Source organism: Numenius arquata, chromosome 4, assembly GCF_964106895.1.
Source record: "Numenius arquata chromosome 4, bNumArq3.hap1.1, whole genome shotgun sequence".
In the NCBI taxonomy this organism is placed as follows: Eukaryota; Metazoa; Chordata; class Aves; order Charadriiformes; family Scolopacidae; genus Numenius; species Numenius arquata.
Genome location: NC_133579.1, coordinates 25,731,729 through 25,756,387, shown reverse-complemented (window position 1 = coordinate 25,756,387; position 24,659 = coordinate 25,731,729). Strand labels below are relative to the sequence as shown.

At 38.0% G+C, this 24,659-nt stretch overlaps 1 protein-coding gene across 3 annotated transcripts in view; it reads left to right on the top strand.

Annotated features, from left to right (window-relative positions):
* PTPN2 (protein tyrosine phosphatase non-receptor type 2) overlaps positions 1 to 24,659 on the top strand; it is a 34,905-nt gene extending 10,246 nt beyond the window's left edge. Inside the window, exons 3-10 of one of the 3 annotated variants that reach the window (XM_074146279.1) lie at positions 2,064 to 2,164; positions 2,816 to 2,914; positions 3,611 to 3,748; positions 10,981 to 11,190; positions 12,667 to 12,825; positions 16,616 to 16,806; positions 18,415 to 18,516; positions 23,080 to 24,659. In XM_074146279.1, the coding sequence (XP_074002380.1) occupies positions 2,064 to 2,164; positions 2,816 to 2,914; positions 3,611 to 3,748; positions 10,981 to 11,190; positions 12,667 to 12,825; positions 16,616 to 16,806; positions 18,415 to 18,516; positions 23,080 to 23,101 (1,022 nt within the window). In that variant the 3' untranslated portion in view covers positions 23,102 to 24,659. Of the gene's footprint in view, positions 1 to 2,063; positions 2,165 to 2,815; positions 2,915 to 3,610; positions 3,749 to 10,980; positions 11,191 to 12,666; positions 12,826 to 16,615; positions 16,807 to 18,414; positions 19,595 to 23,079 lie in introns of those variants that run through there. The other 2 variants (XM_074146278.1, XM_074146277.1) reach the window with 2 other exon arrangements.

Sequence of the window (24,659 nt, the reverse complement as noted above, 5' to 3'; positions counted from 1 at the left end):
TGTGGAGTATAGGCCAGTGTATTTGTGGGATTGCCTCTCGCTTTAGTTGGGGAGGAGGAGGGAGGCTGTCTGTGCATAGAATTAATTGTTAAAGGGACTTTAAAAAAAAACTTTCAGAATTTTATTTGTCATGTTTACAAAGCAAAATTTATAGGAAGGGTAAAATAAGCCTGAAAACGTGTGTAAGGATTACAGTAGGAAACATCATTAGGGCCTCGGCAGTTATCTCCTACTGGCAGCAATACAGCAGCTGCTGCTGGGTGATTAAACTGTTAACAGTACTTGCTTACGTCATCTTTCCGAGAACACTAGTACCGGTATGTGTGATTTACTATAACAAGATCTTAAGTTTTTCCTGTTGGCAAATGACATGTAATATTTACAAAGGTCTTGGTTTCTCTCCAGTAGAAACATTTCAGATAAAGTGATACATGAAAGGAAAAAGTAACACTTTCCTATCCAGACAAAATAATACGAGGAGATATATATTACTTTAAAATACACGTATGTTTTAATTTTACTGTCTCTTAGCTTTGATAATATCTTTTTTCTTCATATAGATCTATCATAAATTGTTTTAATATTCCTGAAAGTCAGGTTGGTGTTGCCTTACAGCTGGAATGCTAATGAAAACAGACTAAAGTACTAACTTTCTCATAATTTTATATTAAAAATAGGTTTTCAGCATATTTCTGTTCTCTGCACGTTTGTACGTGACTGCATATAAAAGCTAGCAGCTAAAGGAGGTAGGATAACAACCCCAAATCTCAGTCCTTCAGGAAAAATAAAAAAGTAGTAATTTACTGCTGAGTTCTTTCTTTGAATTCAGTGAGATCCTCTTTGACAGCTGTCAATAGCAGATAGATGAGGGAGAACATGAAAGCAGAGCAAGACCTAGTAAGTGTACTTTTCCCAGGTTTCAAAACATACGGAATACATTTGGATACATTTATAAAATCATATCAGCAGTCCATAGAACAAGAGTCTAATTCAGTAACTATTTTTTGATTCCCATCAACTTTTTGCCTATTTGGGGTCATACTCGTGAATTTCTTAGATAAGCCTTGTGCTGTACACACTGGCTGTGACTCTGGGACTTAATGTGAGTTCAGCTATTATAGCTGCACTGGATGTGATACTTGGTAGTTGCTCATGTCAAAACTTAGGGATTTTGTACGTTACTCAAGATATTTGTTAAAAGGAAGTTAGCCTTCTGGTGCAGGGATGGGAGAGGGAAAAGTAAACTGACATTTTAACAGCAGCTGTGCCACCAGTCTGTACTCCAGATGAGTTTTGTGGGTTAGACTAGGTGAATGTAGGTTAAAAACTGGCATTGAACTGTAATTCACTCTCAGCTCTGTCAGTTTCTTTATGGAATCTTTTCCTGAAATGTGTTGAAGTCTCTTAAACTCGTTTTAATTTGCCATTTTTTATTTATTCTTCTCATAAACAGCCTGTCTAGGCAGTTGGGCTTCAGGGGGCTTGCAGTCACTTGGATCTCATTTCCTGGCATGCAGTTGTGTACAGATTTTAAGCTAAAAATGCTGTTTATTTAATACAGTTGTAAAAAATGGCTGAAGGATTACTCAGGGCAAACAAGTCTGATTACCTAAATGTCTCCCAGAGGGTGATAAATCGGATACTAAAAGGTTCTAGGAACAGCCACGGTGATTTTTTTATTGTGCATTGTTTTAGTATCACAGTCTGATAATCTTTCTGATATTAAAGTTAGAATTTTAAATAGAGTCCTTTGCTTGCCTCTGCCTTTTGGCATGTGTGGGAGGCTTGTTTTGTTTGGTTTGTTTTTTAAAGAAAACTGAGTATTCCAGTTTTCTGAGAAGCTTCTGTTAACAACTGCCTGAAATTATTCTGATGGAGTGCTCAGGGGAGAATGAGACAGGCAGTTAACAAAGTTACATGAGAAATTAGTTTCACGTATATTCGTAGTTTGCCATTTGGCTAGTACTGCAGAATTTATTTCTAATTGCTTGTCAGACCTAAACTTGCCTAAACATTCATCAAGATGGATGCATCATTAATTCTTAATTTTCTTTGAATTTTAGATGATCATAGTCGTGTAAAACTGCAGAACACTGAGAATGACTATATCAATGCCAGCCTAGTGGTCATAGAAGAAGCCCAGAGATACTATATTTTAACACAGGTATGTAGTACCAATTAGTAGGTTATTATAGGGATTGAGAATCTAGGGGAGGGGATTTGTACAGTTGGATTTGTATTTGGGTGGTTCCTTGTCTCTCTGAATTACATATGTCTCATACTAAGTGCCTGTTTGATCTAGTTCTGAACACATTATTTTGTATTTTAAGAAAAAGCTAAAGGGAATATTTAAGGATGAATAATTTACTGCATATAAAGCTTTTCAAGTATTTCTTGCTTTTTTCTTCACTTCTCTTGCAAATAGGTTGCAACAATACTTTTACCTCTTAGTTCATCCTGTACCTTCTTAGCATGCATGTAGTAGCTTTTCTTCTAACAGCACAATAGTATTGATGCCCAAACTGAAACATACCCGAGTTCTTAATGTTTTGTTGTTTGGTTTGTTTTTTGGTTTTTGTGTGGTGTGGGTTTCTTTTGTTTTTTTTAAAAAACCCCACAAAACAGCTTTTAAATACTGGAATGATCTATGCAGTGTGGTTACTTTATTGCCTGTATTTCTATCATTCTATTAATAATTTGTTTAAACTTTTCAGAGGAAAACTTTTTCCTGTTTTGCACAGTGAACTGTTAACTGTGTTCAAACACCACTTTGTGTATACATTCTCACACCCTTTTTTTTTTCTTTACTACACAGGGTCCGCTGCCTAATACATGTTGTCATTTTTGGCTAATGGTATGGCAACAACAAACCAAAGCAGTTGTCATGCTGAACAGAATTGTTGAAAAAGAATCGGTAAGTAATATTAGGCCTAAAGTTGTAAAGCCAGCCACGTAATTTTAATACAGTTTAATAGCGTTTAATTGTTACGTCAAAAGAACTAACAGCATAACATGTATTTGATATAACAATAAGGTTTGACTAGTCCATTAAAAAGTCACTTATTTTCTTGTGCAAAATTTTCCTACTGAAAGTTTGACTGCAGGGCAAGAGGAGTAAAGGACAAGGGACAGTTTTGCCTTGCTTTGGTAGTTTATTCTTCTGTTTTACTAGAATATTCCAGTATTCAGCTGGGAAAACTGGATTTGTTACATCAGTTAAGGAAATGTGCAGGTGTACACCTCAGAAATGGAGCGGGGAAATGTTGTTGAAGTAACTGAGTAAAGATTTCTGCTCACTGTAGAGAACTAGAGGTGGGAAGAGGGAGAAGCCTTAAGGTATATCTCAAAACACGCCAGCCCTGCAGTGAAAGAAGGCATAAACAGATAAATCTGGAACGTGTAATAGCCATTGAAATGGTTTAGTAACTTGGCTGTAAACATTATGGACTTTGAGAATTCTTCAAACTGGGAGCAGGTACTTAAGCCTACTATATTGAATAATGGGGTCTGAGAATCTGCTCTTGCAAAGCCCAAGATACTAGGATACTTAACCAGATTTTTCTTTTCTTTTCTTCTTTGTTTTTTCTCCTTTTTTAACAAAATAAATTAGGTGAAGTGTGCACAGTACTGGCCAACAAAAGAAGAGGAAGTTATGACATTCAGTGAAACAGGGTTCCGTGTGAGGCTAGTATCTGAAGACGTCAAATCCTATTACACAGTACATCTACTGCAATTAGAAAATATCAACGTAAGCTTTTCTAAGTCTGTATAGCTCATACTCCTGAGCTTAAGTATATAATGAAAACTGCATAGCATATTGTCACCAAAGGTTTGATTGAGTTTTTACACTGAAAATTTTAATGCACTTTGCTTCTGATAATGTTGAAGATGTGTATGTGGCATATAAGCAAGTGAGTTAGGTCTGAATTAATCTGTACATTAAAAGAGATAACAGCTTCAGCATTTTTATATTTTCTGTTTGGCAGCACCTGAACATGCTGAATTGTAATTGATGGTAGTGGTGATTCTAAGAAGAGCTGTGAGAAATACCCTAAAAGGAGGAACCTAGGAGTTGAAAATTCTGATTTCTTTTGAATATCAGAAATCAGCTTCAGTAATTACTGTTTTTTGGGGTTTTTTTTGAATGGAACTTTAGTTTTCCATATATAATTCAGTCCAGCTATCTAAGTTTTTGGGGGGAGGGGTGATTACCAGCTGTAGATAGGTAACTTTTATCTCCTCTTGCTTACCTACCCTTTTGCTCCACAGGACCAACCATCCTTTTCTCTTAAAAATTAAGCACTTTGACAATTTAATCAAGTTAAGCTCAAAAAAAAATGTTCCTGGCCTGAGCTTGGGTTGGAATTTGCTGCTTCTGTTTCAGAGCTGAAGACAGGACTGAAGAGCTTGTCTGTTTGTTCCAGCTATGTCTTGTAAGATATTCTCTCTCCCTATAAACCTTGCCTTATATTAATTGAAAGTAATAGTATGGCAAGTTTAATTCAAGGTTGTCTTGTCATTGGATTTGGGAAAGGAAAGCTTGAAGATGTTCCTTTGCATGTTGTTTTACACAACTAAACATGGATATATTTGGTCAAAATTATTTCAATCTGTAGTAACTATTAATGGTACTTTGAGATAATGTTTGTTAATTTGAAAGCTCCCTCACAAGATCAACATGATAAAACTTGGCATGTTGTTTCTTGGTCTATTCAATGTAAGAAGAGCTTTATGAAATTCTGTCCTACTGACCTGAAGAATTTCTAATTAGTTGTTTGTTTATTGCCATCAAAGGCAAAGAAGAGAGGAGTAGTGCTTGCAAGCTAGTGTCTGAGAAAAAATAACTTTCCTTTTTGGAAAGCTGAGGCAAGTTTTCCTATCTACTGAAAAGGCTTCTTTGTGGAATTGTCTGTCTGACATTGGCCCCTAATCTTAAACTTCCTTTTTTCAAAGGGTGCAATTTTCATTATATTAGTATGTTTGGACATAACATTGACTGGAAAAGGCAGAAATCCCTTGAGGAACAGCACAGTGTATGCTATAGTATACTTTTGAGTTGGAGCTATTGAGCACTTAAATTTCTGGGTTTGCTTTGGACCGGTAATGCAGGCCCATCAGTGCTGTACAGAGTTTCTTGTATGTCATGTAAATCAGTTTCACAAATACTTAGAAAACTTACTGAATTGAATTTTTATTTTAGTGCCCTAGCACTCCTATAAAGCTCCAGGAATATTAACTCCAAATAGTATTTTTTATATAAAACAGCTACGAGAAGTAGAACATACTTCTTATATGTTACTCAAACAAAAAACCTGCATAGTTACTAGAATAACACTGTGAATGTTAAGTGAGCCTTCTGTAAGAATTCGATAATTATACTATAAAACTTGTGGGAACTGAGTATTCACAGTAACTTGAAATGTGAGCTTAGTTATGTTTATACAAGTTACTCTGGAGGGGACTTTGGTGAAGCCAGCATAGCAAGACATTTAGCCACTTGACGCCTGGAATATAAGATGACTCACGAACAAAATATACTCTTAATTCCAAGAATACTTAAGAACTTTTAGTATTTCCTTGAAAACAGAGAGAATTAGAATTGTCTTTATAATACAACCATTCTGAACTCAAGTAAATTTGTGTTACTGCAACAAATCTCTCTAATACATAAGCAAAATACGTATCTATGAAGAGTAAAGTGCTTGTTTAATGTTGTTACCAGTGAAACAGTCTCTGTATATTTGGTTGTTTTTGTTGGTGGTGTTTTTGTTTAGTTTTGTTAAGGAGCAGTTAGAAGTACAGGTGGGGTCGGTCGGTGGGTGGGTGGGTGGGGGGCAATGTTTGTTTTTTAGGATTAGATCAAGGCATTTGGGTTTGATTTGTTTATATCTGTTCTAGACAGACATTTGGGTTTGCTGTTGTGGCTAGTGTAGTCCAATAAACTTTGGAGAGGAGATGGTGTTTATTGGTATCTTTCCAAAAGTTTTGAAAACATTTCTAGTGTGCTTTGTCTTGCTAATGATTATTGTGGAATTTCCTTATTTTTTGCCTGACCCAGTCTGCATTTTAGAATACAGAAATTTGGAGCTGCCTTTCCGCTATGGTTCATTGTGTGTCCTCCATTGTTTTGTTGGTGTCAGTTGTCAGCTCTTCTGAAAGCTGACCACTGCTTTCTGCTGTAATCGCTCAGGTTCGGAACTCTCCTTGAGGAAAGGAGATTGATTGTGAAGGCTTAAATCATTTATGTGTGAAGCTATTGCATGTCTGTGACTTGAAGCAAAGTCTCCCAGTATACTGGAGAAGTGATAGTTAGGTGTTTATGAGAGCCTTTTGTTAAATCTGTAAAATAACCTTATTGGATGGGGTTGCTAATATTGTGACAATATTATGGGAGAATTGTTAGATATTAACAGCTAACTTCTGGAAGACTCCACTTTGTTTAATATATATTTTTGTATTATTCTTTGTTGCTGCTTTTAGCTTTTCTTGTCACAAGTAGAAGTACTGGACTTTACTGAAAACAAAAGGTTTCTTTCTCTAATTTCTGATGTGGCGACCCAGATAGCCTGGAGAATGTGACGCATAATGAATGCTTATAAGCAAAATACCACTAGGTTGGTACTGGGGAGTTCAGGGAAGCTGTGGGAGGGCACAGGAGCACTGATACCTGAGAGAAACCAGGGATTGACTGGGTGAGGAAACGGAGCAGTGGAAAGGGATTGAAATTGCTGGAGGAACCTTGATGAATTATCTCAGACCATGTTCCTAGAAATAAGAATAAAGGAGCTGAAGGAGGGGGTTTTGAAGAAAATAATTGCTGGAGGAGAAAGGTCTAGAAGAAATGAACTAGATTGGATGTGACACTGGTGGTATGATACTTTGGAGTAAGGACCATTAATAAACCCTATGTGGAGTGGGGTTTATTATGAGTCCTCTGCAAATAGCAAATATTTGGGAAAAAGCCATCAGCAAAATGGATTCTCAGTTTAGTACCAAGCCTCTGTGTGGCCTTTGCTGTCAGATTAGGGTGACGTGAGACTGGTTAGTGGCCCTCACTATCCAATCCTGTGGATGAAACAGGAAGAGTCAATGTAGTTCAAGAAGATGTGCTTCGCTGCTAGTTTACACTGTCCAAAATTTTAATCATGCTGCCAAGACCTTTTGTTTGTGGAGGCAAGCAATCTTATGGCAGGTGATGTTCTGGGATCTTCGTGGTATCTTTGCACGCGGATGTGTATATGTATGTAATTCTATAGTGTTTTGAAGGGATTTCTGAAACATGGCATATACTTGCTTTTAAACTTGTGGGATGTCCTCATATCACTTTGTCAAACTGTAACAGGGATTAATTTTGGTCTTCATGACCACAGGAATAAGACTGAGGTGTTAGGAAAAGTATTGGTGTCTAACAGGAAGAGAGAACCCGGACTCATTTGAATGTCAAGTGTTTCGCAGATTCGATGGACATAGCTATTACCATGTTGACTTACAGGATATGCACTAGTTACTAAAAAAAAACCCCAGAATGTTTTTCGGTATTATTTGGCCCCATTATCCTCATTGCCATTTTTATGTACATTTTGAAAACCATTTTGCCAAGCATTAGAGTGAACAAATAGAAGAGGCTGTGGTAAAAGTTGATTTAAGATTTTAAATGTCAGTGCTTAAGAGTATTGTCCTTCAGCGTGACTTCTTGTTTTTATACAATCAAATTAGTTGTTGATGCAGTTAAGGCGTGATCATTAAATACGGGACCACTGTGGGGTTGTAGGTGTATTTCATGCCTTCGTATGTCAGACAATTTCAGTAGCCCTTAAACTATGAAATCAGGGAGTATGTGAAAGTTGACAGATCAGCATTTTTCTGTCTTCACCTGTTTTACTTGATACTGAAGGCATGAACTGCCTTTGAGCATTTTCATAGTATTTTATTCATGTTCATATCCTCAAGTGACTGAACGACCTAAAGGTTTTTTTCTAAGATTTTTGTACCTTTTTGTTTTGAGTGATTAGATAGTCACTGTAAAAAGGTTATGACGGGGCTTGTTTTGATGAAAGTAATGGCATTATGTTATTTTTCTGCTCAAGTCCTCATGTGGATATCTGCTTGTACCCTGGAGCATGGCTTGTGGTTTGATCATCCTTTGATTATGCTGTTAGTGTTGCCAGGAGTCATTGGAGAACTGTGAGGTGTGGTGGTAATTTCCTGACTCTATCAGTTTTAGCTGTGTTGGTTATTTACTGAAAGCTTATCCCAGTAGTTGATGAAACTTTCGCTAGAATGGTTTGACTGACTTTCTTGAAAAGTTTTTTGTTTAAATGTTGTCCCATGGTTATTCAAGGACTTTTAAAATTTTTTTTTTTTTTTGGTAGCTAGTCTTAGGGAATAAATCTTGGAAGAATATGTTGTGGTTACTGTAGAAGAAGGTGATTTTCAGTTACCATGCAGAAATGTATGCCCTGTGTACAACATACAAAAACTTTATATTATTGCCTGAGCCTTGAAGTCCAGCTTTTTTTTCTTTAAAATAATACCTAGCTTCCTGGTAACGCTTTAAATAAAATTAGTTGTTCTTTAAAATTGAATTTCTGTCCCTCAACAGTTGTGAATCTTTAGCAAGCCAAACCTTTTCCATGTAAGTGATAGCTGTGGCGCATGGCTCAGTGACAGGGGGAGTTCTTTAAGAAAGGGTGGTACAGATATTCACACAAAGGTAGTATTTCAGCTGTACAGCTTGACTGCCAAGCACCACTTGAAAGAAGCGTTCTGTTTAAGAGAGAAAATGTGGGAGGCTTGAAATATTCAAATGGGATTTGGCTGTATGATTAGAAACTGCAAGTTCGACGAAGGCCAGCCAGTTCTGGTGTACTGAAATGGGGATTCATGAAAAGAAGAGACTGGGTATTTTTAAAATGAGCTGAAGTGATGGAAAATTGTGGGATGGATAAAGCCTTCGTACAGTATGAGGAGGAAGAAGAAAAGTAATTCTGTGGGTTAGAGCTGGATGAGCTGTACAGCAGCACTGTTTAATCGCTCCTTTAGGAATACCTATTTTCAGATTAGTGTATGAGCAGGGTGACACCATGTGCTTTAAGCAGTACTGGGGTTTTTTATGAGGAGGATGCTAGTGCTTATTACAGTATGGGATTTGAAAAAAAAACACAACAAAATATAGATCACCTTTGTTTTCTATAGATTAGAGTGTTTTTGCCTTCTTGAGGCTTAAGGGAGGCTTTTGTCTGAAATGCTATATAAGAATCTTGAGGGAGAGGGGGAGAGTATCAATTACCACTTCAAAGGATCTTCTAGATTCATAAGAAACATCTTTAACATTTGCTTTACCTAGGATGTGCATTTAGCTCATCTCTATTTTCCTTTTAAATTTGTTTGTAAGTTGATGAGATATTTTTCTTAGAAATTGAGGAAATTGCTTAAGAATGTTATCTTCTATAATTTCCAGATTTCTTATTAAAAAAATGTATCTCCTTCATGATTTTTAAACAAATGGGTAATTTCAGTTGATGTGATTTAACTCACTAGTTGAAAAACTAAGTACGGAAGACCAGTAAGAAGATCTCAGTTGAAAATAAAAACTTTTTTCTTTTTTTTTCTAATGCTTCGTTTCAGACAAGTAAGAAAGGGGAGTCTCACCATATTTACACAATTTAGGCCTTGGTAGATTCTTTTTTTCCCTTTGAAATCTTACTGTGTACTCATTTTCCCGGTATGATGGATCAGACTCTGTTGTCCTTGTTGAGCTCTTAGCCAAAAGGCAAAATATTCCTGGAAGGTAACTGTGCATTTGGGAGTGACCTGAGTCATGTTAATATCCACTGTTTCCTATGAACATGTTGGCGGTCTTGTAGCATCAGGCATTGAAGGCAAAAGAAAAAATGGGAGAGTATTTTTGTTACTGTGGTAACCATGAACTGGATTATTTTAGTTTCACAAAGAAGTTTTGTAAGTTGTCCGTCGTAAGAAATTAAAACACACTGAGCAGGAGATGAACAATAGAATTTATTTTCATTTCATAGCTTTATTTTACTGTTGCTGAAAAAGAAAAATAGCTTTTCTGAAATACATTGATATTTTGAATCTTCTTGTGTTCCAACTTTGTGGAGGATTATGTAGGTTTCAATCTGTTGAAAATGAGATGAAGTGGAGAGAGGATAAAAATAACCGAACCTTTCTAAAATTCCTGAGCTAAATCTGTGATCAAGTTATCTCAAAATCACTGTAGCAAGAAAAGGAGAGAGGCAAGGAGTAGCATTTAGCAGCAGGTCTGAAGTGAGTTCCATAAAGATACAATCCAAATTTGTCATCAAAGCCTTTTGGAGATGCCTGTACTTTCTGCTGTCATTTCGGTACTTGCAGTTAGTTGCTCGTGTTAGCAAAGGAGCTGCATGGCTCTAAAACAACTGCATGGTTTTGGAACCTTTCTTTCTTACTTGGAAAGGATGAATACATCTAGCAGAAATCTTGCTAGGTATCTTGCTATATGGGCTCTTCTAGGTCTTTTCCGTAAAGCTTCCTGCTCCTCTCAGTAGTGTGATTAGTATAAAGGAGATGCTAATACCTCTTCATATTAAAACTTGCTCTGAGCAAGAGTGGAGAGTGTTTACAGTGCTGACAGCGATACTAATGCTAGCAGTCTAATAACTGCTGTCAGCCATTAAAAAGAAGAATATTTGGGAGCAAGTAGTAAAGCAAACCAAATATAATATTTGAAGTTTGAGAAGAAGAAAAAAATGTATGTGGTATTAATTGCAAAGGGGAAAACTACTAACTCAGATGAAGCACCCGAGTGCTTCAGGTTGCGCTGTGGGTTGTCATCCAACTTGAAGCAAGTTATTGGATTGTTTTCTAAATGGGAGGTTTAAAATAGAAAATAGCTACTTATTTAGATCGGGGAAATGCATGCTAACTAAAGAAAAGTAAATTACTTTCTAGTTGCATTGTTTATTTTGGTTTTACTTCTAGAGTGGTGAGTCCAGGATGATCTTTCATTTTCATTATACGACGTGGCCAGACTTTGGAGTTCCTGAATCCCCAGCTTCATTCCTGAACTTCCTGTTTAAAGTCAGAGAGTCTGGTTCACTAAGTCCTGAACACGGCCCTGCAGTAGTTCACTGCAGTGCTGGGATAGGACGTTCTGGCACGTTTTCATTAGTAGACACTTGTCTTGTTCTGGTAAGTGTTTGCTCATTTTCTCTGTCACCCTTTCCTTCTCCTGACACTCTGCTTCCTTTCCCAATATGGGCTTTTTGGTCAAAAGGCTTTAAAAGTATTTAAGTTAAGGACATGCCAGTGAAAACTTTAATTAAGACATCATACTTCTTTTTTCTTCACATATTTTGGTGGTTTAAAAACACAGCTCTTGAAATACGTTTACAAATCCGTCTTGAAGTACATTACACGTTTTCAAAGCTTCCTGGAAAGTCAATAGTAAGGATTGTTTTCCTTTTATATAAGATGGGCTTAGGAAAGGTTGGGGTTGGGGTTTTTGTTGTGGGTTTTTTGTTTTGGTTTGGTTTTTTTTAATAATGCAAGCTTAAAGTTAAGCTTCTATATGTATATATTGAGACAACTGAATATATAAGTCTTTTTCTCTAAATATGGAGTATCTCGCAGGTCTGACAGGCACCTTTTCTTAAGGTTGCTGAAAATTGATATCTGAACTAGGATGAGAACTTGGGCATGCCCCTGGATCTCCTGTAGTGTGTAACGGAGGATGGTGCAGATTTTCCCTAGCTGCGTGGCCCTCTGGGAGGTGGGGCGTGTAACTGTAGCCAGTTACAGTACCACATGAATGAGTAGATTTTTTGCTTGCTTGGTGAACTGCATCATCTATAATTGCTCATGACTTGAGTGAACTTTAAATGTTCAATAATATTTAAAATCTCTTTAAATTTTTCTTGGATTCAGAAGTCCAGATACAGGCTTTTTCTCCTTGGCAGTGCTTGGAAATAGTGAGAAGTACAGCACAGGATTAGGTGAAATAGGATTTCATTTAAATTATAAGACACATGTCTCCTGGTTTGGCGAGGTCCTCTCAACTTATTTTTATTTTTCCTTCAGTTTTTTTTTTCTGAATTTTGAAAAACATAAGTATATGTTTTGATGCAAGTATACTTGCATCATACGTATATTAGATGAATTAAAGTGAACATTACAAGAAGTGCCGAGATGTGGTTAAAAACACCCCGTGAATATAGTGTAGGGACAAGTGTCTGCATTGCTTGGATTAGGAAAGGTCTGCCAGATCCAGTCATTCCAAATTACTGTTCCATTCAGGAGCAGTAGGAAATACTGCTTTATGGTTCTGATTCCTATAGTCGTATTTCCAAGTACAAATACATGATAAAATCCAGCCTATCTAAATTCCTTAATTTTAAGACTTAGTATTAGGTACTGGTTTATTTGGTCAATACGTGATCATTGATTTGTTCATACTAAGCTTTCATTAGATGGTTTACTTTTTCCTGTAAAAACAATTTACAATTTAGAAATAATTCGAAGATGTTATATTTGTATATAACTAATAGAAACATAATATGAATAAATTAATTTTTAGATTGAATTTTATGACTAATTTTTACTTGTAATTATTTTTTTATATGTTGTCTGTGAATAGCAATGACAGTCTCTATGTAACTTTCTTTACAGATGGAAAAAAAAGACCCATTTTCTGTAGATATTAAGAAAGTATTACTGGATATGAGAAAATACCGAATGGGACTTATTCAGACTCCTGATCAACTAAGATTTTCATATATGGCTGTAATAGAAGGAGCAAAATTTATAATGGGGGATTCAACTATACAGGTAAATGTTTAGTTCTGTGTATTTGACCATGAACAGTAGTTAAAAATAGTAGTTAACAGAACAGTTAACTACTAACAGTAGTTAAAAATGAGCTCCAAACTATTTTGAAACATGTAACTTTGTGGGGTTTAAATAATTTGCCTTTTTCATTAGATGCCTAGAAGGTATCAGAGGTTATCTGATCAGCACCTTCTGTCAGCTAACCTTTTAATTCTGTGTGTTTGTTCCCTCTTAGATAAAATGTAACAATATAAAAATAACTTGTCTGTACAAATGTTTAAGAAAAAGAAAAGTTAAATTGATATCTGCAATACTGAAAAGCAGAAGTAATGCCCAGTATTGCTTTGAAAATGTAGCAAGGATCTTTTTAGGATTTCTTGATCTTTGCTGTATATTTCCCTAACAACAAAGTTGCCTGATGCTACGGATCACATTTATTAGTGAAGTTGCTTCTCCCTCCCGCCCCCTGATATCCTTTAAAATTTGTATTACAGTTAGTAGAATTTAGCCAAATATAATGAATTTTGGGGCAGATTATCAAATTTCATTATTTTATCAGTGTGCCTTGCAGATGCAACAGTAGCTACAGTTATTTTTAAATGGATGGGGCTCGGTGGGAGGGAGGAGAGGCTGTGAAACAGACTTCGTTCTGCTTTCATATGTTAGGGCTTTTTTATTTTGTTGATTTCTTAAAATCATGAATGAAGCAGATAAGCTAAAAGACACTTCCTCTTTTCTGTGGTTCTGTTAGTTGTCAGATTCTTCTCTTTGACAAATGTTTCTTGACTTGCTAAGTAAATAAAGAAGTAATTTTGCACAAGGGCTAATCAACACCTAGGTAGTGTGCTGCTAGTCTGCCACCTGCGCCATATGCCTAGAAGACTGCATGATTCATCCTAACACTAACAGCAATTTAGCCTCTTCGTTTTCCAGAAGCTACTTCTGGTGGTATGAGGGTATTCTCTCTAATAATTTTTCTGCTTTGTTTTTTAAAAAAGCCATACTTCAGACTGTGAGCAGTTCTGGTTCCCACACTTAACCCATCTAGATCCCAGGATTTCTTGTTTCTGGATACAAGGGAGCATTGTCAACTCAGAACACTGCTTGTCAGGTTCAAGTGTGTTATTTCTTCAGACTAAGAGGATGCGTAAGAAGGCACACTTCTCATTTGTGCTTTTTTTCTTGTTATGATTGTTCAGATGATCTTTCTTAAACCCGTCTTTTCTGCAGTGCAGGCAGTTGTCCTGGTGCTTTCCTCTTTAAACCTCAAGGTCATGTGCAGAAAATCAATCGACAGTGCTTAATAGGAGTATTTCTCCTTTCAAGGTCAGCTAGATCTTTTTTTCTTTCCCCCCATATGGAACAGCTGTACTGTCCAGAGTGTGAGAGGTGTTTACATCTCTCTGCTAGTGACGGGGAGGGCATGAAGTCATTGAACACTTCTCTAATATAACAGTACCCAAATGATCATTTCTGGTATCTCCATGGATTTCAGAAGTCAGTAAACTGAGCAGACAAACACAACGTATACTTGAACCTTTACTTGCTTCCAGCTAGTGGCTGCAACCGCAACACTTATGTCAGCGGGTGAGGAGTCTCTTCCCTTTGGTTAGCACCGATGGGATTTCTACTTGTGACCAAAAGGGAAGGGTCGTACACTGCCCTGGGTTGCCCTGAAGCCCTGCAGAGGCCTGTGGTTGGTGCGCTGCTGCTACACGGCGCTGTAGCTGAAGCAATTACTTGCTGCTTAATTATACTACAGCACTGCACTATATAAAATGAGTGAGGTGGAACAAGATTGAAGTTCTCATTTCTATAAAATTCCTTTGTAATAAAGCTAGGTTAATAGTGCTTCAAAATGTAGTAGAATAACCTACCATCACTCCTTCAGAAAAATCTGTTGAAATGAGTGGTCTCTGGAAAACAAGTGTGACGTTGAAAGGACAAAGAAGATTGAATTCCTTAGATCTGAGGATGTGTTTTGCAGGCAGAGAACAAGAATATTCTAATTTTTACTGAAACTTGTGAATCCGTAAAACTGTATCTGAAATTCACCTGGTTCTATCAACTGCACGTCTTAATGTGCCTTTCCCTTGCGTCCATTCGTTCCCAGAGGCAATACAGGCCCTAAGTCTTAGCTCCTTACACAGACATTTTGGTTATAATTTTAAGAACGATTGTATTTCTTAAATCAAACCATCACTTCTTGGTGTCTTCCAGATGCAATTTCACAAGACGCAGTGTAGCACTTCAGTTCCTGAGATACCTTTTTGTTGTTCTTTTTTTGTAAAGTTTCAAGTGCTATCATAAAACGGCAAAGGTAGTTTAGCAAAACAATCTTCCTTGTCGGTCTGCTCCAAGTTGTACGTTATTTTACCACTCCTGCCACTCACATAGTCTTGTCATAGATATTTTAACTTAAAATTACCAGCTATTTGAGCTATCATTATTACACATTTAAAATCGAATTCTTGATGGGAAATTCCTTCTGTTTCACAAGAGTAGTAAAATTGTCTCTGATTTCAGTTGTGCTTGTGTGGCTTATCACTCCAGATGGAATCAGTATTTATCTTAGCCGGCAAGTCACTTATGGACACCACCGTCTCTTCCAAAAGGCCTTTTTCTGTGACAGTGATGTGGAGCTGCTGAGTGGATTTCCATTTGTTGGTGGCTATTTCTCTTGGGGTTGTTTTTTGTTTTGGACAAAAAGAAAACCTCTGAAAGTGAAGTCTCTTGAGCATGAAGACTCCCTTTTGCGAATTTCAGATCTATCCTGGAAGCTCCTCTGAGATGGAGGAGTTGATTTATTGTTAAAGCTCATTCTGCCAGCTGTTAATTTATAAGGAACTATTTTTTGACATCAGTCTTTGAGTTTGATATTTAATTTAGAGCAGCAGTCTTGAATTCATTTGACAAACAATAATCTAACACTCATTTTGTGAAGAGTCAGTTGTCAGTTATCTTTCTTATTATAGACATGTAGAAGGAACTGATACTTTTTTTTTTTCCCCCTGAGGTATTCTGTATCTTTGCAGGCTGGCCTGTGCAAGAAAAGAACTGATTGTCTTCTAGGGGCAATTCCTTTCCTTCCTGTTACTTTTGTAGGTGTTTTTTCTGCGTGAAATTTTGTTGCGAGAAAGCCTTCAGACTGTTTGTCGTTAGGACAGTTACCCGTGAGGATGGAGATCTAGAAAACCAGTTTAATTTCTGTTCTCTTAGTTTTTTTTCTTCCATCTCATTTCAGATTAATTCTCAGAACAAGGAGACTATCTGTTTTATGACACAGTAGATTTCTGGGCTTATGGACCACTAGGTGAAATAGTAGACCACAACTTTGGCATAGATTTTTTTTTTTTTTTTTTCTGTTGGGATTGCAAGTTTCTCCAGTTCTCTCTTTTTAGGCAGTTCTTGGTCCCACTGTGTTTGGAGCAGTGACAGGTAACAGCACAGCGTAGGCCTCTAGAGGGAGATGGAAAGTACTGAACAGTGTAGGACTATGCAAGTTGTTTTCTCGTTGTGGGAGCTGCTGTGGACAGTACAAACACCAAAGTCAGTGGCCTCACACCTTCACAGTAGCATCATCCTGGAGAAATATAAAAAGGGATCATTGTTGGAAAAGATTCATCTTCATCTAACCTTATTTCATCATCTAGCTACTTTTATCTTTTTTTTTTCTTGAGCTAGCAGTTCCTTTAATCTACTTCAGTGACTTTTCTGTGCGAAGACATCTTGATCAGAGAGGTCTTTCAGTGTTAGGGGAATGTTTGAAATATGTTCTCCTTGTTTGCAGAAACGGTGGAAGGAGCTCTCTAAGGAGGACCAAGCGCCAAGCTCTGAGCAGTCTCCTCCACACCCAACCAAAATAACCACAGAGAAGTACAATGGGAACAGCATAGGCCTGGAGAACAAAGATCAGATGGAGAAAGTAAATACTGACCTGTCCACAAAAGTTCAAGATATGACAGATGGAAACATTGAAAGGTAGGCAAAACGAGGAGACTGTTTAGAAGGCAGATGCAGTCCTTTGAGAGGCTGAATTATTGTATGCTTTTCTTATCATAAACCATCAAGATCTTTCTTCAGTAGAGGAAAAGGACAGGTGGTATTTGAGTGTCTGGTTTAATGATTTTTTTAAATATAGCTTCAATTGTTCCTTGTAATAAACCTGTATTGTTTAAAGGTCAAGAGAAGAAAAAATATTGTCTCTAATTAAAGTAGCTAAACCCCATGCTTGAAAGCCTTTTCCTGCAGACTGCCTGTGAACTCTGTGCAGTGTGAATTAGGTCCTAAAAGTGCCCAAAATAATTCGATACTGATTTTTAAATACAGTGCTGACTTTTGTTTGTAAAAATAGACGGTATGTCAGAAGCACAAAATTTTTATCACCTACCGCTTTCTATAAGACGATTGCAATTGTGTCATTGCAGCCATATGGTACCTTCCACTCATATTAAGTCTGCCACCGGGAATACATTTCTGTGGTTTAGCTGTGACATGTGAACTTCTCTTTAAAGTTTCTCCGCCTCATGAGTAGTAATGCCTCAGCGTGAGCTGCTGTGTTGGGAATTACCATCTGGAATTGCTATGCCCTGAGGCACCGTGTCACTTGGCCCTGCTCATGGAGGGTGGATCCGTGGCCGGAGAGCCTGCCACCAGCTGAGCTGTGCAGTGCAGGGGAGGAGGCAGTGTCTGTCCCACAGGACTAAAGTGACCACAGTAGAGAGGAGGTGCTGCGGTTCAGTGTAGATAGACTGCCATTCTGAAATAACCGATGGCTTACTCTGAATGCCCTGATGAGTTTATCTTTCCATGTCTTTATGAGTGTTTTAAGAGCGAATGACAGTGATTCTGTAGATGTTTGAAGGAGCCCCTTGCAAGCAGGAGCTGGGGTTTGGGTGCGAATGTGGTGTTTGCGTGCGAGGACTTAGACAGTCAAAGTGGGATTTTGTGCCAGAGTTAGGCTTTCTTAGAGGTTGTGAGGATACTTTTGGAGACAAGAATTACAAGGCAGCCCCGATAGCGTAACAACACACAACTGATTTTTAGCCTGTGTCCTTGATCAAGAATCGATTTACAGCCTAGGATGAGTACTATTTAATTTTCACGCAGACATGAGTAGGTTGGGATCAATGGATCAGTGAGGCTGGTGTGAACTCTGCAGTGGGGGCACACGCTTAAAGACTATGAATGTTTGCACATAATGTCTGACATTGCATAGAAAGCAACTTCCGTGGAAAAAAACTTCAGCCGCTGAATGGGGCACTGATGGGGGTGAAAGACTAAGCTCAGATAATTAAGCTAATTCTGTTTCCTAATAAACACATCGGTCAGGCACCACTTATATCTTTATATATGTCATTTACTTACTACTTGGGGCTTCACTGATCTGAAACTCTCCACAACAAGGTTGTTAAAACAGAATAAAGATTGCTTGCTTGGTTTATTTTATATACTGCTGCCATATGCTACTGGTGGGTTAGTTAACTATTGGGAACGTGTTGGAAAGAGGTTTGTTTTAATATTTAATAGCCTTTTTTTCTGTTCTACAATGTAACATTTACTTTTTTTTTTTTTTTTTTTTTCTTTAAGTACTGTCCGAAAACGACTGCGAGAGGATAGGAAAGCTAACACAGCACAGAAGCTGCAGCAGATGAAGCAGAAGCTAAATGAGACTGAAAGAAAAAGAAAAAGGTGGTTATATTGGAAACCTATTCTCACTAAGATTGGGTTTGGTACACTCATTTTAGTTGGCGCTTATTCTTGCTGGAAAATGTATTTTCAACAACATTCCTTGTAAGTAAACAGTAAGCCTGTCTACTCCAGCAGCTAAGTTTGCTGCAAGTTAATGATTAGGGGTGTAACTTAAAGCAGTAAACTCCTTACACCCGGGATGGGTGCAGACTGTTACATACAATAGAGAAGTGTTGTAAACTTGATCCCATGTCAACATCTCAGGACTTTCCACTGCAGGTACTTAAAAAAAAAAAATGAACTGCTGCCCCCCAACACGCTTATGTTTTTTTGTTTATATGAGCAGGTACAAACTTGCTGCAACTGTTTATACACTTTTTAAAATGGTGTTGTACCGGATCTCAAGCAAACCCTGAACCACAGAGGTTTAGCTACTGAAGGCTATCTCGATTTAAATTTACATGCCTGACATAAGCAATAAACAGTGTTGTTTCATTTACATTATTAATGCAAAGAAGTTATCCTTAAATGTGTGTAATGTGTAATGTATTAGTGACATGGACATAAACATTTTATATTCTTATGACCTAGGATAAATATATTTTATAATTGCATATTTAATCTTTTTGTAGTTCACTGTACTTTTAAAAGCTCAGTTTGTACAAATTTCTGACCAAAAAGAATTTGATTTTGAAACAAAATGTAATTATAATTTGTGCATGATAATAATAGTGCAACCATTCCCCCATACTTTGACTCTCAAATTTATTATATGAGCAGCTAGGGGTCTGATGAAGCACTTACCAATTTCTACTCTGTTAATTTGCATCCCTTATTTATTTTTTTGTAGTTTTCAGTATTTAAGTGAGGCTTGGAAATTTGATTATTTTTTTTCTTAAGGCTTTTGAGAACTTAGCCCCCACTGAAAAGCATACTGTTAAGTTGATTCATGTATTCAGACTTCAACTACTGTTTGAAGGCCAACATTGTTAAAGTTCTGACATTCCATTAAATGTGAAACATAATGTTTTGTGTGTCTATAGATTTTAATTGCTAGAAAGAATAAAACTCATTCATCAGTAATAGCTGTAGAAAGCGCACATCAAAGGAAACTATAGTTGGACTTCAAGGGTGGTTGTAACAGAAAACAAATATTGTTAGTGTTCTCCCGTACTCCGTATGTTCAGCTGCATGAGCCGCTTCCGTACCTTCACAAAGTCCGGAATTGCTTTTCAGGTTCCCCAGCACTGTATTAGAGAGGCATGACTTAAAACCCTTAATGACTATTATTTTGGGAATATCTATGCTACAGTCGCTTTAAAATTTTATTCCATTAGTTGGATGATAACACTTTCTAAATAGTAATTCAACAAATACCACTTTCAGTCCTTTAAATTCTCTTTGAATGCAGAGATGGTATGTGGCTGTATGTAGCTTGCTGTTATTCAAGTTGAGACCTAATAATTTGTAGTATTGGACTGCACTTTGAAACCTGGATTTTATTTATTCAGGCATTGCCTTGTTGGGTGACTTCAGAGAAGTCGTGTTTTCGCCCTGCATTTTCTTGGCTTGGGTGTTTTCTGTTGGGTGTGGGGGCTTGGGGGAGGTATTTTTTTCTTTTCTGGTTCCCCCCCCTGCACTTCCTTTTGTCCTTCGGTAAAGCATCTCTTGGGTGTACTGCTGAAAAATACTAAAAGAGCCTTTGCTCCTTATCCAAAGAAATTAACTTGAAAGGTTTCCAGTACGTTCAGGCTTTAGTAGTGACATGCCAGGCACGGGGCCCAAATAGCCTGACGTTTACTACGCAAAGCTGAGTTGAGTTTACTCTTGGAAATGCTCATTTCACAATAGCTAATACTATTCTGGACCACGCTGTTTATATAGCAAACAAATGCTTAAGGGTCCAGATAAGGAAAACAAGTGTAGTTTCTTAGAACATGGAGTTCTGAATTTGGGAAACAGCATGTCAGTAGAACAAGATAACTTGTCCTGTGGCATTACTGAACAACTATGCAGCTCTATTAGCAAAATGACCTGCTGATTGCTGTGACACAGTATAGGCAGGCAGCTTACGTATTTTAAGACGTTTCATAATTGTTACAACCGCAGTAACTCTTTCAGCCAACAGGAGGCTTGGCAAAATATTCTTTTTTTTTTTTTCTTTAAATTGGGAAGACGGGTTTTTCAGTGTCAGCTATAACTGATAGGAGGTGTAAATGTCTGTGCCTTATAAAAGATATTTTGGTTATGGAAGAACATGTGGAATGTACTTAAATGCTTTTGTAACAGAAATATTCCAGATTTTATTCTAAATACTTAAAATCGGCTAAGGAAAAAGCGCAGGCAAAACCATACTGTCACTTAGCGCCTTTCAGTTTGCATGAGAAGGATTTCCTGGGCCACCAGTACCCTACAGGCACTGACCTCTAACTCTGTCTGTCGAGTTGTCACTTGAATTTTTTCCTGATTCTGTCTTAAAATCCTGGCTTTTTTGTTCTCTCCATCCTGAGCAGACGTTCTTCTGTTCTGGGTGGGCAGGGTGCGAGGGGCCCATCCTACATCACCTCGCGCTCTGTTACCTTCCTGATGCAATAAAGCAGGACTTGCACGTGCAACAGTTGATCTGTAAAAAAATTTGGTTTGGTTACATGATTGTAAGTATCTTGAGAGTCTTAACTGTTAATAATTTAAGGACCACGAACTAAAGTCTTGGACAAAACTGTTTTGTATAGTAAGTTGTCCATGACAGTATGGGCATAGAAAGGAAATTAACATTAGATCCCTTCGTACATTCCAGGAGATAATTTGCATAAAACGTTTTTTTCTGGTCTATCAGTAATCCTTAACACCCAAAATCTGGGGGAGGCTTGTTTTCTTTACTGCAAATTGAGCCCTTGTGATACTTTGTTATTCTGTAGGATTTAAACTTGCTGCAGTTTTGCACAACTTGGATGTTAAATAGGAACAAATACGGGCCAAAATGAAGAACTGTCGATTGCTTAATGAAAGAGTTAAAAGTGAAGGACGTGCCTTCTGAGCCCTCTCCTGCCTCCCCCTTGCCCCGGTTCTTGGGAAGCTGCCGGCTGGGCCTGTGCCGCTTCTGAAGCGCTCTTGCGCTTCATTCAAAGTGGCACCGGGTTGGGTTTCTCCCTCCGTTCTGGAAATACATCCGTCAAAATACTGGATGCGTAGTGGGCTGCTTTGAATTTGATTAAACAACGTTTGACTCTCAGATGAACACTTGTGTACAAATCATGCATGTTTTAATTAAAAAAACCCAAAACAAATCACTAACAAATGTGGACCTCCATTGCAAGGGGTTTGACAGTTCGGGATTAGTCCTTTAGGTTTTCTGGTTATGTTCTTGGTGCAGGGACACTCCACTAAGAGTGACGGTACATCTGTATTTTTCTTGACATGTATCAAGTAAAATGAGTTCAGCGTGAAATAACGCTTTGAAAAAAATTACAGGCTTATTTTATGGAAGCAAGATGTTACAAGTGAAACAGCTTATTCTGTTAAACCTTGAGTAAAGTGGTTTACGGGCATCAGTTTATATCCCCCTGGAAAGGGGAGAGGTGTAAATGTGTACGCATGTCTGTGCGGTTGGGTTGTGCAGGCGAATAAAACGCCTGGCTAGCTTTAAGTTTAATGAACGTTAACCAAATTACTTAGTTTGCTGCTTGGCATTAGAGTTAAACCTGAGACACTGGAGGACTGCACGAGAAACTAAATTAAGGATGACAAAAGAGGAAAGTCTGCTGCATGGCCAAGTGGCTTAAGTCAGAGGGCAAAATTTGCCAAGTTGACCTAACACACAGTAGTCTTCCTGGGCTTTTTTTTTGTTTTCCCCCAAAGTTTTAGGTCAGTCTTTCATTTTTATGTACGAAAAATAAATGTGTTCAAAATTGCATCTCTGTCCGAGTCTTTATTTAAACTGGAAGGATAAATGCTTGGAAGAATGTTTTTAGTGTGTCTTAACTGATCAAAGACAGCTGCTTTATGAATGAGTATAGTGCTTGCAGAACTTAGAAGCGGTTTACTTTGTAGTAGTGTGGGTATTTGGTGCTGGTCTGTTTCTGAGTTCCTCGGAGTAGAGCCTTACCTTCCCTGAGAGCAAAGAAAACCTCCAGTCTTGGGATCTCTTCCTCAGCTACAGGAAACCTTTGCCTAGAAACACTGATTTCCAGGACTGGCCTACAAAGCCGTGAGGGGTGACGTTAGCGGTTTGCGGTGCAGCTTTCTGCAGCCCCAGTAAGGCCCACGGAGACCTCTGTGGTGCTCGTGGTTAAGTGCATGAGCGCGTGGGTTGCTGGACTGAGACCTGTGCTTGAAGCTCTCCAGCAAGTGTGCGCCTTACGCTGTAATGTGGAAATTCCTTCTGGAAAAGCAGAGCGTGAGCAATAGCGGGGAGTTGCTGCGGGGGATGCATGAGACGCTGTTTGCTGTTGATAGGGAGTTGCAAACCCGCTCTCTGTTCTTATTTCTTTTTCTTTTTTCTTTTTTTTCTCCGTACTGTGTACTGAATCAATCGGTGACTTTCTTCTGCATTGTATGTCGCAGGCCGAGACTGACCGACACCTAAGCCTTCGAGACTTGGGAATATTCTGCAGCTATAAACTGCAAATTATTGACATGCAAAGCGAGACATGAACCCCTCTTCGGGAACAAAAAGTGAGGTCTGTTAAGTACCAAGAAGACCTCAGTTATCTGTTTACAGCGTAAACTGCATCGAGGGGATGAAGACCACCAGCAGCGTGCTACTTTGCAAAACAAAATAATTTGCCCACTTGTGTTTTTATAATGCCTGTATTAATGTAGAAAGATGTAAAAGAAATAAATTAGGAAATATTTTGTTTTGTACTGCCATTCTTATTGTATTTTTATACTTTTTGGCAGCATTAAATATTTTTTTAAATCGATAATATGCTGTTGTGTGCGCATTATGTTAGGGAGAAACTGTTAAGAGCCTGTTTTGCAGAAAAAGAAATGTTTTGCCTTAAGGTTTCCTGATGCCCTGTCTTAACTGGAAAATGGCAAAATGATTAGAATGTGCTTTATGCAAATATTTTCATTCATGCTAAGTATTGTAGTTTGAGTTAGGAGGACCTCTTGCACATTTCTTTTGTAATACGCCACTAAGAATATTGTTTTATTAACCTGACCAGTTGGGTTTGGTAATCCTGATGTTTGCGGTAAAATATGCACAAAATGCTCAGAGTCACTTTGTGAAGGGAAAGTCTTTTGTTATTGATGCTTTAAAGGGAGGAAAAATGGGAAATCCGGTGTCTCACTACCCACGGTCATCTGTAATTAACGGGTGCCGAGGGCCAGGTACAAAGCGCACAAAGTGAATGGTGTCTTCAATTAAATGGGTTTTGGATTGTGTCATCACAGTGTGTTGTATGAATAATATTTTACTTCACATCTGCTCTCCGCATTCTTCCTGACGCATCCTGGACAGCTGGATGGGAAAGGGGTAAACTGGAACGCTGCTTAAAGGAGTTCTCCTAACGGACTCAACAGGGTTTCCAGCCCGATACCTTCTCTAACGGAGCTGACCTAAATTCTGCACTCGCTGACATTCTCTGACGATTTCAGATAAACCTTAATTCACCGAAAAATTATATTCAATATGACTGTCTAATACGTGGTGGGATTTTATACGTAATTTGTACTTCGCATATTTTTGTAATGGATTTTTGTACAAATCATACAGTTGCTGAAAGTAAAGCATGGAAGAGGGGGGAAATCTAGGCCAGCTAAGGCTATTTTTGCTAAAATAGGCAGCAACCCGCAATGTTAACAGAACTTGGTTTGGAGGATAATTCCTGAAAGCAAGTGTGTCCAGGGTTGTGTTTAACTTGAACGTGAAGCTGAATCAGGGGAGTACATAATGCCGTTACTTGAGCTAAATATATGCTTGACACCACCTTGAAATGGCCTAAATCACCGGTCTGGTTTGTCTCAATACTTTAATTTCTTTTGATGATTAGTATTGTTCCTAGCCTGTGTTGGAGGAGTGAACATGGCAACTTGATTCAGCTTTCGTTTTCAGGTTGGTGCAGCTCCGACACCAGGAGTGTTTGTAATGAGAGATCGTGGTCTGGCCAAAACCACTGCAATAAACCCTATTATTGTTG